At 42.9% G+C, this 14,733-nt stretch overlaps 1 protein-coding gene across 2 annotated transcripts in view; it reads left to right on the forward strand.

The window, feature by feature from the left end:
• SLC23A2 (solute carrier family 23 member 2) overlaps positions 1-14,733 on the forward strand; it is a 144,784-nt gene that overhangs the window by 89,027 nt on the left and 41,024 nt on the right. For both annotated transcript variants that reach the window (XM_055431922.2, XM_055431912.2), the window contains exons 4-5: positions 1,476-1,592; positions 4,074-4,231. In XM_055431922.2, coding sequence (XP_055287897.1) covers positions 1,476-1,592; positions 4,074-4,231 — 275 coding nt within the window. The remainder of the gene's footprint in view (positions 1-1,475; positions 1,593-4,073; positions 4,232-14,733) is intronic.

The raw sequence follows: 14,733 nt of genomic DNA on the forward strand, positions 1-14,733 counted from the left end.
TTCCAAGAAATTGTTTATATGGTTTTAGAAACAGGGTAACATTGAGGGTATATAGGGGAACCCCCCGAGTTTTCAGTTTGACTCAGATACTGGATGAGTTCAGAAGTGACACTGAAGCTGATTGGAAATGTCTGGAGTATAACCTGTGGTCTCTGTGAAGATTCTGGTTTATAAAGCATACAACACAACATTTTAAAAAATCTTCAGTAATGGGGGTTGGTGGGGTTATCCTCAACTATAAATACATTTTTAGTCTTTTTTGGAGCATCTTTAATTTTTTTTTCTTTTTTAAAAATTTATTTTTTAATTGAAGGATAATTGTTTTACAGAATTGTATTGGTTTCTTTGAATCATAGTATCTGTATACCTTTGCTCTCTTCACTCACTTTTGTGTCTGAGCAGAAGCGTTTTAAAAGAAGGATGTTTCCTGGGACTTCCTTAGTGGTCCAATGGCTAAGAATCTGCCAGCCAGTATAGAGGACATGGGTTTGATCCCTGGTCCAGGAAGATCCCACATGCCGTGGAGCAGCTAAGCCCATGTGCCACAACTGCTGAGCCCATGCACTGCAGTTACTGAAACCTGCATGCTCTAGACCCCATGCTGTGTGAAAAGAGAAGCCACTGCAATGAGAAGCCTGTGCAACGCAACTCGAGAGTAGCCCCCACTTGCTGCAACTAGAGAAAGCCCATGTATAGCAATAAAGACCCAGCACAGCCAAAAATAAAATTTAAAAATAAATAAGGGTGTTTAGGTACAAAAATATTTTTCCTTGCAGGAATAGGATGGGATAGGAGAGGCAGATTAGTGCTGTTGAAAGTAGTTGCTGCTGCTGCTGCTAAGTTGCTTCAGTCGTGTCCGACTCTGTGCGACCCCATAGACAGCAGCCGACCAGGCTCCGCTGTCCCTAGGATTCTCCAGGCAAGAACACTGCAGTGGGTTGCCATTTCCTTCTCTAATGTGTGAAAGTGAAAAGTGAAAGTGAAGTCGCTCAGTCGTGTCCGACTAGTAGCGACCCCATGGACTGCAGCCCACCAGCCTCCTCTGTCCATGCGATTTTCTAGGCAAGAGTACTGGAGTGGCTTGCCATTGCCTTCTCCGTGAAAATAGTTAGCATTTTATATTTCTTCATTCAGGTTACCACCCAAGGATGGTATCACTCATGCTATGGTATTACTTTGTGGTCTCAACCTTGGGAGCATCTCTCCCTATGCAGGAGGTGCCCAGGTTTGGGGAGAAGCTCTGAGCAAGCTGGTTGCTCTTGGGGATGAGTTGATGGCAAGTGATACTGAGCCCCAAAATCCTGAGAACAGACTATCCCACTCAGTGTGCTTGACATTGTGTCAAAGGTAATAAAGGCTTAATTTTACATTAGAGTGACAGCCACTTTATAAAACTGTTTTTCAGTAACAGCCTGTGCTGAGTTAACCTTAGACCTTGCTTTTATTAAACAACTTCTTTTCTCCCTTGCTCACAGAGCTCCCTTGCTGAGACCTTGGATAGCACTGGCAGTCTAGACCCCCAGAGATCAGATATGATTTATACCATAGAAGATGTTCCACCCTGGTACCTGTGCATATTTCTGGGGTTGCAGGTAAGATGATTCCTTTGGAATGTAGCCACCAGCAGATGCTTGAATTGTCTGTCGATTATTTAAAATTCAATTTTTATTTTTTACTTATTGACAGCTTTAAATTACTCTTTTAAGGATGATGAATGGTAATTGTTAATGTGAATTTCAAAACAGTGAAAGGAAGAAAACAGGAGGAGTAGGTTAACCATGGTAGGGAAAAAGGAAAATATTCAGGGAATAAACAAGAGAAAAGACATGAAAGGAAGGAAAAAAGATCATAGATGTATGCAAAGGGGGAGAATAGAGGGAAGAGAACATAGAGGAATAGAGATAAGAAGGATTAGTGTTCATCTCTCATTCCTAGTTAACCAATCCATAGTCACTGTCAACTGCCATGAAATATGGGTGACATTAAGAATTGCTGTGTTGCCATGAAAAGGAATGCATTTGAGTCAGTTCTGATGAGGTGGATGAACCTAGAACCTATTATACAGAATGAAGTGAGTCAGAAAGAGAAAGATAAACATCGTATTCTAACACATATATATGGAATCTAGAAGAACGGTACTGAAGAATTTATTTACAGGACAGCAATGAAGAAACAGAGAATAGACTTAAGGACATGGGGAGAGGGAAGGAGAGGGTGAGATGTATGGAAAGAGTAACATATGTAAAATAGATAGCCAATGGGAATTTACTCAATGGCTCAGGAAACTCAAACGGGGGCTCTGTATCAATGTAGAGGGATGGGAGATGGGAGGGAGGTTCAAAAGGGAGGGGATACATGTATACTTTGGCTGTTTCATGTTGGGGTTTGACAGAAAACAATTCTTTAAAGCAGTTATCCTTCAAAAAAATAATTAAAAAAAAGAAGTGCTCTGTTGGTCAGGACAGAAATGTGGAGGCTTCAGTCTTATTTTTAAAGGAAGGCAGGCTTGCCTTGGTAATGTGTGCTTGCAATTTCCAGTGGGAGCAGAGCAGGGAAGCTGCCAAGGAACATGTAGGAGGGATGGGGCGAGAGGTGACCCAAGCAGGTACAGGGCTTCTGCATCTTTGGTATCCACTCCCTCCTCTCCCCGCAGCCACCACTCCCTTGTTCCACTTACAATCAAAGTGGGGCTTTAGGAGAAAGGGGATGACGTGGAAGGCTCTTTGCCCAGACACATAGGTCTGGTATGTGTTTGCCTTGGTTTTGAGGTCTCACTTTCCATTCTTGCTTTCTCAAGTTTGAATGATCAGTTCATGCTAAGGAAATCAATCTCATTACCCAGATAAGTTTGTTCACTTGGAGGTGGACTATACCTGCTGACAGCTGATATTTTGGTTCAATTTCCAGGCCCTTCCCCCATCTTAGGTATTAAAACAATTGGTAACCTAGACAGAAAGGCTTTCTAATAAAGCAGGCATAACCAAGGGACCTGACTGGTTGGGCAAATAATTTCCCTAGGGCTGAATGTCTCAAACGAGGTTCAGGAAACTCGTTTTTTGAAATGTTTATAGATGTGTCTAGAAGTAGTCTTCCCTTTCAGATAAGATTGGGAAACCTTAATGCATCATTCCCTTCTTGACAGTGCGATCTTGTGAGCAGCTCTGGGAAGTCCTGGATGGGAATGTTCTGTTCCCTTCACCAAATACCTGTTAGTATTACACAGTTGATCTTTTTGGGCTGCAAGCAGCACATTTTGGCAAAAATGAGCAGAGATGGGGAACTGTTAGGAAGAAAAGAGGAGATTTGCAGAGCAGAAGTAAGAATTGAACAGGCAGGCCTCTGGGAGGAAGGGATGTGAGCAGTGAGAGCTGGAATGTCCTGCTAGGGCTGTAGGGAATGGTGGGGGGGATCCTAAAGGAGGAGTGGGACCGGCTCTTTCTGGATGATTCCCACAGCTGCTGTGTGAGCTTAGCGCTTCCCTGATTACTGCTAAATAATGCCAGGTTGTAGGAAAAGATGGAAAATGCCTTGTGTAGTGAAGCTTGTAACTTTAATCCCCAGACCTAAAAGAATTTTTTAAAAAGGATGAATTATCTCAAAACATAGTTGTAAAATTCTACATAAAATATTGGCAAATCAAAATCTCACATAACTAACTAGGGTTTGTTTCAAGAATGGTTCAGTGCCACACAATTCATGTTAACAAATTAGAGGGGAAAGGTATATGGTTTTAGCAGTTGGTGCTGAAAAGCAGTTAAAAAAACAAATATTCTCAGTAAAAATTCTACAGATAAAACATTACTGGTGTTTGTACTGCGTTTCCTTTGTGCTGGCCCAGATTCATGCAAGTAATAAGTAATAATAGAGGTGAGTTAGAAGACGAGAAAATGTAATAGGAGAAATGCTAGGGGGGAGAAAAAAACAATTTGGCATATGATGAGTGTGTACCTAAAAAAACAAATTCATGTGTGCTACCTTTAAAGAACAACAGGGGGGTGGGCAAAGTTAGGGTAACGTCAGACAAAATACCAAAAAAAGATTAACTTTTCCCCTCTGTCTCACTATCCCCACAGCATTACCTGACCTGTTTTAGCGGCACCATTGCAGTGCCCTTTCTGCTGGCTGACGCCATGTGTGTGGGATATGACCAGTGGGCCACCAGCCAGCTCATTGGGACCATTTTCTTCTGCGTGGGAATCACAACTTTGCTGCAGACTACTTTTGGATGCAGGTGAGATTGGGGCACTAAATTGGGAATGCTGACGTGCCCGTGAGGCACTGTGCACATTCACCTAGGGCTGCTTGGAAGGACTGACTGGAGTATGGGGAAGTGTGGCCTAGTGGCATTTGCCTTGCCTCTCCCCAGCCCTGTTCTGTTTCTTCTGGAGGTGGGTGGCACCACTTCCTGACCAGTTGTGCAGGCTGGAACTCGGCTCCTTCCATCCCACCAGCTGGCAGGGCAAGTTTTCTCTCTAGTACTTTGTCGCTTCCTCCAATTCCTGAAGTTCAGACCTGGACTGTGTTCTACTAGGTTTCCAGTTGGTTTCCTTGCCTCCAAGGCTCCTCTCCTCTGCCCCACTCTGTGTGCCACCCTGGTGTCATTTTTTCAATGTTTGCATCTTCCTGGGTGCTAGGAGGCTATAGCCCTACTCTCTGTTTAAAAACTGGGATGTGCCCACCCTGTAGGCTTCTCCTTTGTTCTCTGTCCCACCGCCCTTCCAGGTATGTCCCTGAGCCCTGCAATCTCCTTTCTTGCACTCAACAATAAATGAGCTCCTCCTCAAGCCCGCTCTGCTGTCTTACCATCCTGTGCTTGTGCTCCCCTGCCGCCTTCCAGTCCTGGCTTGTTCCTCTTCTCTCTGTGAAGCACCCTTGACTTCCCAACACCTCCGTTGTTCTCTCTGAATTCCCACACATGCATCTTGTGTATGTTCTTCTAATGTGACTCTTCCTCCACTTTGTCCTTTTTTGTTTATGTCTTTTCTTGCTGATTTGTGTTCCCTCAAAGTGCAAAGTTCACTTTGCATCCCCAGGCCCCAGCTTACATGGATATGGAGCTGGCATAGGAAGGAAAATAACTGTCTTCTTTTACCTTCTGCTGAAGTCTTGCTTTGTCCCCTCCTGTCCCCTTCCTCCACCCTCTTCACATTCAGCCTTTTCCTTTACTCTAGGATGTTGTCAAGGGGTGGAGCCTATGGCAACAGGACTATCCTCAGGGCAAGGACAGCACAGTAAACGTATAAATTCTGTCTCTCCCTGTTAGGGAAGTGGGAGCAAATGCAGAGGGCAAAGAAGGCAGCCTGGTAATCATGGACTGTATTCAGTGAGTCAGAATCCTCAGAACAACCTTCACTTACAGGGGACAGGAGAATATGGGAAGGACAATTTTAGGGCATTTTGGTTGGCAGCTTAAGCAATGTCCTCATAAGGAATATGACAGCTCCATAGCAGGTCAGATGACAGAAGGAAGGTTTAAAGGCTGGCCAGCTCCTGGAGTTCTCAAATCCCCAGCCCCTGCAGGACTGCCTAAAGCCACCATGCTGAGCAGATCCCTTACCTCAGAAAGGAGGGTTGTCTTAGGGGACCCGTGAGGGAAAGGCAGCGTGTTACTGACCTGTTAGGGGAAGGAGATGTATTTGGACACTCCAGAGAGGACTTGATTAATTTTCTTAATGCTCAGGTAGTTAAACTTGGCTGACAGCATCTTTCATTCTTTTGTTACAGCATTCAATATTTTGTGTTTCAAAGCCAGGGTGGTTTAGAAAGTTTTTATTGGCTGACATAAGGGCCTTACCTTGTACATGGGGAACTGGTTCTCTGGCAAAATAGTTTTCTAAACAGCTAGCTCATCAGAGAACTTGTAGCATAAATCATCTATAAATTTAGGCAGTGCCTCTAGTTGAGAATTGTTGGCTGACTTGAAGAGGGAATGAAAGATGTGTTTACTGTGGTATGGCAGGTACCAGGTACAGCTCTGCCCTGGTCTCATATCAGGAAGGCTACTCCTGACTCTACTTCCCTCTTTGTGCTAACACAACAGCACCTTTTTCTTGCCTGGGATCCTTGCCTCCAAGCTCCCATCTAGTAGGGAAAAAGTGAGAAGGTGCTCAGTGGCTTGGTTTCCAACTCCTCAAAGCCACAAGCTGTTGTTGATACATTCTTTTAAGTTTTGTCCAGCATATATTTGAGGGCCTGCTGTGTGAAGGCAAGCCCAGATGTTGAGGTGTATGAGAGGCATTTCCCTCCCTACCTGATTGGTCACCACCTCTGAGGTTGTTTGTTTTCTGTATCCCATGTCCCTGTTTGTTTGCAGGATCCCATCCCCCCATCCCCTGCATCTCCCTGTCCTTCACCCTTTTCTGTCAAAACTCTAACTCCTCTTTTCCCAACTTCCCCTTGTTTCACTGTGCCTGAAGAGGCAGGGCTACCCCTTCCAGCTGAATCACTTCTCGGATTCTTGCCCCTAGGTTTCCTGTGGCTTTTGTAAAAGAAGAGCAGAGGTCTCAAGATTGGCCAAATACCACACCCCCCTAGTATTTCTAGCAGAGCAAGGTTGTCATTCAGACCTCAGTAGAGTGGGGACCCATCCCTGGTACTCAGACACCCAGTACTTACTCAGAATGGGTCAGGGTTGAGCATCCCTGAGTCTATTCCAGGGATGTCTGTTCAGCAAAGTCAGAGCAGCAGCATTGCCAGTGTTGGTTAAAATCAAGTTGTTGACCATTGTAATGATAAACTGTAATCACATGGGCAGTTAGAATCTACAGTTCCCAATAAAGCGTTAGCTCTTGCCATGTGGCAAATGATGGTTTCTTTGCCGTTCGCACATGGGGAAGTGAAATGAGTGAGTATAAGAAGTTGGAGAGACCTATGCAGTGTTATAACTTTGGACAGAAGACCTCTCCAGCTCCCAGTTTCCTTTTGTGAAAATGATAGGAGGCTCTTCCTAAGGTGTCCTCTGGATGACATTTGCCATCATTGTGTGTTTGTAGATTCTTATATGCTTCTTCCTAAAATACATTTGAAAAGTTACAAGAGTATGAATAATATGAAAAACCTTCTAATTCTGCTGCTTACTGACATAGACCCTCATCGTCAATTTTGAATTGTCAAGTTTACATACTTGTGCATTTACTTTCTGATCACAAGAGAATCAAACAAACGGATAAAGCAGTTGGGGCCATGGAAATACAAGGGTGGGAGAGTGCAAAAGAAAGGCTGACGTGGCCAAGAGTGGAATTTATTCCCAATATCACAGCTGTAAGGATTGCAGATGGCCTCTGCATGTTTGTTGGTGTTTGCAGTTCACACTCATTTCCTTAGGTGGAGAGCTGCAGAAGAAAAAGGTTTTCATGTTCAGCTGTCATGATTTCTAGGGCAGATTTTCAGACTTTTCCAACTCTGAGTGGTTTGCCATGTGTGTCTTGAGTTCTGTCTGTTTCCTTGTGTGTTTGCCTAACTCCTGTGTAGTACCCAGAACTCCCCTGCACTGAATATCATGGGTACGTTGGACCTAGAGACCAGCGATGGCCCATGCCTCTGAGGGATGGGACCTTTATTGTGAGAAAGCTAAGACCATAATTGCAGGTCTAGAGCAGGGGAAGGAAGGGTAACCATTTCCATTCTCTGGGCTCTGGCCAGGTCATCCCTGCTCCATGTTTCACATGGGTGCGCTGAAGAGTGGTGTGCTGTTTCTGGAAAGCTGTTTCATGGCATAAAAATAACCAAAAGTGATATGGAAAAAGTGAGAGTGAAACAGAGGTGTGCCTTTGCAAACCTGAACCATGAGCTTGCAGTGCCAGCTTTTGGATGCTATGTCAAAAATACTCCTTTGGGGGTGTGTTTTCCATAAGCTGGGCTGGCTAAGGCCACAGAAAATGTGTCTGATGCAGCACGTGCTGCAGACCCTCCTTCCTTCCCTGAACGTCTCCCCTGGCATGAACGTGGTTTCCTTTCTTCCAGAGATCATGACTTGTTTTGGAATGGAGATCATGTGTCTCAGCCCCAATTGTGTGACTTCTGTGGCTTCAGTGCTTCCCAGAGCCTCTGCCTGTTGGGGATGGGATGTTTCTGTGACAGCTGCTTCTTTCATCCCCTTCCTTCCATCCAACCTTTTCCTTCTTCCTTCTTTCCTTTTACTTTGGTTCCCTGCACTTGGCTTTTAACAAGGTCTTTATTGCTCAGTGCCCTTGAGTGAGGTTTCAGCAGTTCTCATTCTGGTTGATTTCAATCCACCTTACCCCTTGGGGTCTTTCTAGGATTTAGTACAAAGCCTTTAAAATCCCATGAGTGGACAAGGGTCAGAATTCCCCAACCCAGGTGTTAACCAGCCCACAGCAGCCATGCCTCCCTGGCTTTGGGGAGGACTCAGTTAATGCATCACTTTGGCTGCCATTGTCTTTTCTATCAGAGACCAAGCCTGGGTAGCAGCTCTGAGCTTCCCAGAGTCCCCGCCATTGATTGCAGGTGTTAGTGCATGGCTGGGGATGAAGGCGGGCCCTCTGGGGTGGACCCTGCCCTTTGCGCACCATGCTGACCTTTTCTGACCTTCCCTGAGGTGTGCAGGTGCTGTGTTTAGGGACCACATCCAGTCTTTTTTTCTAGGTTCCTCTTGGAGTGCTTTCTGTCAGCTCTCCAGAAAAAGAAAAAATTGCAGGCTGAGAGGCCCTTTCCTTGAGAGCCTCTCCTGGCTATAAGAGGCCTGCTGGAGACTCACAGAACCTTCCTTTCTGGGAAAAGGTAGGGTTTTGGCTAAGACAGTAGCCTAGCAGCCTCACCTCTAACAGAGTTGTCTGTCCTGAGGAGAGAGCTCCCCTGTTTTTCACCTCCTTGCGTTCCAGGGCTGGTACATATTGTGTGCTCACTAACTATAGAGGGTGGCTCCAGGATACTTCAAGATCTCAAGTCTGAGGCTTGAACTCTTAACTTGATAATATTTAGAAGAATGGAGAGATGCAGTGCTTAGATTGGGATATGGGAGACTGGGATTTCCCTCACATTCTTTCTCTGTATATACATTTGTGCTGGGGTATATATGCAACCTTTTTAAATAATTGAGAGTTTTAGGCAGCATGGTGATGGCTCACTCCTAAATACTCTCCTAGAAATGAGAGTAAATGTAACTATTTACCACACCTGAGAAATTTGAGTCATATCATCTAATACGCAATCTATATCTAATTTCCCTGCTGCTGCTGCTGCTGCTAAGTCGCTTCAGTCGTGTCCGACTCTGGGTGACCCCATAGATGGCAGCCCATCAGGCTCCGCCATCCCTGGGATTCTCCAGGCAAGAACACTGGAGTGGGTTGCCATTTCCTTCTCCAATGTGTGAAATTGAAAAGTGAAAGTGAAGTCGCTCAGTCGTGTCCGACCGTTAGCGACCCCACGGACCGCAGCCTACCAGGCTCCTCCATCCATGGGATTCTCCAGGCAAGAGTACTGGAGTGGCTTGCCATTGCCTTCTCCACGAGTTGATACTTCTATACATTAAAAAATGATTGCCACAATAAGTCTAGTTACCATTTGTCACCATACAAAATTATTACAACTTTTATTGACTATAAAATTGTGATTATTTTATTTATTGACTCCTGCTATATATTTCATCCTAGTGACATTTATTTTGTAACTGAAAGTTTGTACTTCTTTAACTGCCTCACAAGTTTTACTCATCCCCTCCACCCTCTACCTCTAACGATCACCAGTTGTTTTCTGTATGTATGAATCTATTTCTGTTTTGTTATGTTTGTTCATTTAATTTGATTTTTATGTGTTCATTGATAGATGAATGGATAAAGACATGGTTTATACACACACACACACACAGATGCATATGTATGCACAATGGAATGCTACTCATCTATAAAGAAGAATGAAACCTTGCTATTTGTGACAACATGCATGAACCTAGAGGATGTTATACTAAGTAAATAAGTCAGATAGAGGAAGACGGATAGCGTATGTTTCCACTTATAGGTAGAATTTAAAAATTGAAATACATGATCCTCTTTTTTAACGAGTCCAGGGCAATTGTCTTGTTGAACATCCCGTGGTCTGAATATGTCTAATTGTGTTCTTGGGGATGGTATTTGATTTGTTCTACAATTCTGCTACTTGTAAACTGGGAGATGGGGCCAAAGGCATGGTTGATTCAGAATGAACATTTTTGCCAGTGTTACTGTATAGATGATAGTGAGTGTACCATGTTAAGTAGGTTCTTAATAGCAAGTGTAGGTTTTTCCTGCCTCCACGTTAAAAAAAAATACACACACACACACACACACACACACACACACACTGTTTAACTCAAAGAATTTTAGGTAGTATATTAAAAACATGGGTATCAGTGAAAAACTGGAGGTCACTACCTTGGAGAAAGAGGGGAGCTTTGCCTGGCTCCCCTCACCAGCTGTATAGTGGGGCTTTGGCTTCAGAGGTGACATCACTCCCATTCTACTGTTTACCAGCTGTCTGGCTTTTTAAAAAACATTTATTTATTTGGCTGCATTGGGGCTTTGTTGCAGCATGTGGGCTTTTCATTTACGAATACAAGATATTTTGTTGTGGCAGGTGGGCTTCTGTAGTTACAGCAAGCGGGCTTAGTTGCTCTGTGGCATGTGGGATCTTAGTTACCCAACCAGGATTCAAACCCACATCCTCTGCATTGGAAGGTGGATTCTTAACCACTGGGTCACCAGGGAAGTCCTCAGCTGTGTGGCTTTGGCTAGTTGACTGGTCTCAAAGCCCCTTCTCTCCTCTCTAAAATGGTAATAGTAATAAAGTTGTTCGTAAGCATCAAATAAGATAGTGTCTGGCACCTGTCCACACTTGCCTGTTGGTGCTTATTATTTTAGGGGCCCCTCCAGAAGGGTGTGTAGGTGAGGCAGATGAGGGTGCAGTGGGCAAGTCTGGGACACCAAATGGAGCAGCTCGTGCTTAATGACATGGCAGGAGTTGAGTGTGCTCCTTGGCCACACGACCACTGGTGAACTCCTTCAACTCGAGCTTTTCTGAGTGGTCTCCCCCTTCAGTTAACATGTCGTTTCTCTGTTTGCTAATATTTCTGATGCTTCAGATGACTAGGAGACTAAGTCCTCTTATATGTGGGGTTAATGAATTTAGTTCCCCACAGTCTTTTTTCTTTGACTGTCACATCTCACTTGCTCCTTATGTTTCCACGTGTTCTAAAATGCGCATCTTCTTCCTCATGGCCCACTGACTCTCCGTTTTATCCTTCCTTTTCAGGCAGGTGGACTGCCTGACAAAAGCTGCACCGGGATAGGGCAGCACTACATCTGAGCCACAGATAGAGCTTCTCGTCAAATACCCAGAGTGAAGCTCTTTTCTTTTTCTTTTTTAATTTTGTGTTTTTTGTAACTATTTGATATAACTCTAGCATTTTAAGGAATCATCCCCCCCATTTCTCCTGCAAGAAAGACACTTTATAGACAAAAATTTTTTTAAGTCAGTCTACTGAAGGGTAATTGACATAGAGTAAAATTTGCCTTTTTTCCTGTGCATAGTTAGATGAATTTTTACTCATGTGTACAGTCACTTAATCACCACCACAACCAATAGATAGAGCACTGTCCACATAAAAGAATTCCCTCATGCTTCTCTGTGACTGACTAGATATTTAAGTAATGTAATAAACTTTTGACTTGAAATAGTTAATAGTATCATGCTTGAAAAAGAGATTATCAAAATTGGACCCAGCCAGGCCCCCTAAATTCCTGTCCTCTGTCTGGACAAAGCTTCCTGCTGGGAGAGTAGCCAGTTGGCTGCTTTCTACTGAGTATCCCCCAGGAGTGTGTCTAACTGAAAGTGTTAACTGAGCTAATTCTTATAATTTTGATATTTACATATAAGACCAGAATATCATGGACATGAAGATAAATGTTAGACTTGCCTTTAGTTAAGAGTTTTCTTTGAATCAACTCAAAATGGATTAGAAATCCAAATGCAAGAAATGTGAAACCATGTAAGTATTAGAATAAAACCAGGGTGAATTCCTTTATAACTTGAGTAGGGAAAGAGTTTTAAAATAGGACTCAAACTCTAGAATCAATAAAAGGATGAAAATATAATACCATTAAGTGTTTTAAAATTTTAAGCTTTGCATTGTAAAAAATATTAAAAAATGGCAAACTGGAGAAAATATTTGTAATACAGGTAAGTTCTAATATCTCTTAATTGGGGCTTCCCAGATGGCTCAGTGGCAAAGAATCCGCCTGCCAATGCAGGAAACTCAGGTTTGATCCCTGGGTCAAGAAGCTCCCCATGGAGAAAGAAATGGCAACCCATGGACAGAGGAGCCTGGCAGGCTACAGTCCATGGGGTCACAGAAGAGTTGGACACAATTTAGCAACTAAACAACAATGTGTCTAATATAGAAAGAACTCTTACAATCAAAGTTAAGAAAATACCAAAAAATATATAGAAAAAGCAAAAGACACAAATAGACAATTTTCAAAAAAGCTATAGACAAAAAGACACAAACAGACAATTCTCAAAAAAGCCCTTCATCATAGGAAAGGATCAAATTGACTTTATAATAAGAGAAGTACGAACTAAATCTACTCTGAGACACCATTTGTCTCCTTTGTCAATTGACAAAAAATAATTTTGACAAGCTACTCTGATGGCAAAACTGAGAGAACGGGCATTGTTATACATTGCTCTCAGGAGTGTGTGGCTCAGACAGTAAAGAATCAGCCTGCGATGCAGGAGACCTGAGTTTGATCCCTGAGTTAGGAAGATTCCTTGGAGAAGGGAATGGCTACCCACTCCAGTATTCTTCCCTGGAGAATTCCATGAACAGAGGAGCCTGGCAGACTACAGTCCATGGGGTTGCAGAGTTGGACATGACTGAGTGACTGACACTTTCACTTTTTCAGAAACTAAATCTACCCTAAGACACAATTTGTCTTCTTTGTCAGATTAACGAAAATAATTTTGACAAGCCCCTCTGATGGAAAAACTGTAGAACAGGCATTGTTACACATTGCTGTCAGGAGTGAAAATAGTTCAGTCCCTATGAGGAGGGGTGTTACAGTATTGAGAGCACATATTACCATTTGACCTAACAGTCCTACTTCTAGAAATTTACCCTGCAGATATGCTCCCACAAATGCCAAATAAATGCAGAAAGTTTTTTTTACTGCTGTGTAATTTGTAATGACAAAATAGTTAACACAAATGCCCATATGTAGGAGACTATCATACATCACAGTGAATGCAGCTCTGAGAAAGAATAAGGAAGATCTTCTTGTACTGGTATAGAGTCAGTTCTAAGGATATATTGGAAGAAGCAAGTTGTAAAACAGTGTGTATGTTTGAAGAAATAAGGATAAGTTAGAAATTAATAAAAATGGTTAATGATAAGTAATATTTGGAGGGTGGAGGCGATAGGAATGGGAACCATATATTTTATGGTTTTATGTTCAAAACTTAAACTCTAAAAGGATGAAGAAACACAAATCCTAAAATTGAACACAAACAGAAACAAGTGAACCTATGACAAATTGTTGGCCACATGGGAAAAGAATTAATTCATAGACTTTAGAACATAGTACTTTGCACTCTCTGAATGAAATATATTTCTAAGGGGGGGGAAAGAAAAGAGAAACCTTAAACTTTCAGTTCGGTTCAGTCGCTCAGTCGTGTCCGACTCTTTGTGACCCCATGAACCGCAGCACGCCAGGCCTCCCTCTCCATCATCATCATCCCGGAGTCTACCCAAACCCATGTCCATTGAGTCAATGATGCCATCCAACCATCTCATCCTCTGTCGTCCCCTTCTCTCCTGCCCTCAGTCTTTCCCAGCATCAGGGTCTTTACAAATGAGTCAGCTCTTTGCATCAGGTGGCCAAAGTATTAGAGTTTCAGCTTCAACCTTAAACTTAGTAGTCTTATTAGTAGTGACATTGGTATAATTCTGGAACTGTGGTGCTTTAGGCAAATTTGGGACAGTTTATATTAAAAAGAATAGTCATGGAAATGTATTATTAAACTGAATAAAAAATGAGTCCATGTGTTTATGATGATGTTTTCTTTTTGGACAAAAAGAAAAACTCTTTACAAAAGGACACTAATTAATATCAATGGAATGATAAAATTAAAAATTATAGTTTTTAAGCCACACTGTAAGAATGTTAATAAGCTAGTGAGACTATATTTGTACAATTTAAGAATCACCTTATAGATTATTTATTACAAAAGGAAGAGGTACTTTTAAAATGGAGAGTTCCAGTAGTCACTACCCTGACCAAGTTTTCTTACCTCATGGGACATTCTGACAGGCCTCCTGATGTGATGCTATAAGAAAGGTATGACACCCGAGTGGTCTTTGCCAAAAGTATTTGAAAGTGAAAGTCGCTCAGTCATGTTCAACTCATTGTGACCCCATGGACTATACAGTCCATGGAATTCTCCAGGCTGGAATACTGGATTGGGTAGCTGTTCCCTTCTCCAGGGGATCTTCCCAACCCAGGGATCAAACCCAGGTCTCCTGCATTGCAGGCGATTCTTTACCAGCTGAGCTACCAGAGAAGGTATGACACCTGAGCAGTCTTTGCCAAAAATGTTTACCCTGACTCTAAATATGACGCACGATAACCAGCTGCAGTGTAGAAACTGTAATAGGATATAAGCACTTTTATAAACAATTAAGGACTTCTGTTATGGTCTAGTGACAGGTTTCTGGAGAAGGCAATGGCACCCCACTCCAGTACT

The sequence above is a fragment of the Moschus berezovskii genome, chromosome 15 (genome assembly GCF_049115385.1).
Source record: "Moschus berezovskii isolate FMDL1 chromosome 15, NW_MosBer_1.0, whole genome shotgun sequence".
Classification (NCBI taxonomy): domain Eukaryota; kingdom Metazoa; phylum Chordata; class Mammalia; order Artiodactyla; family Moschidae; genus Moschus; species Moschus berezovskii.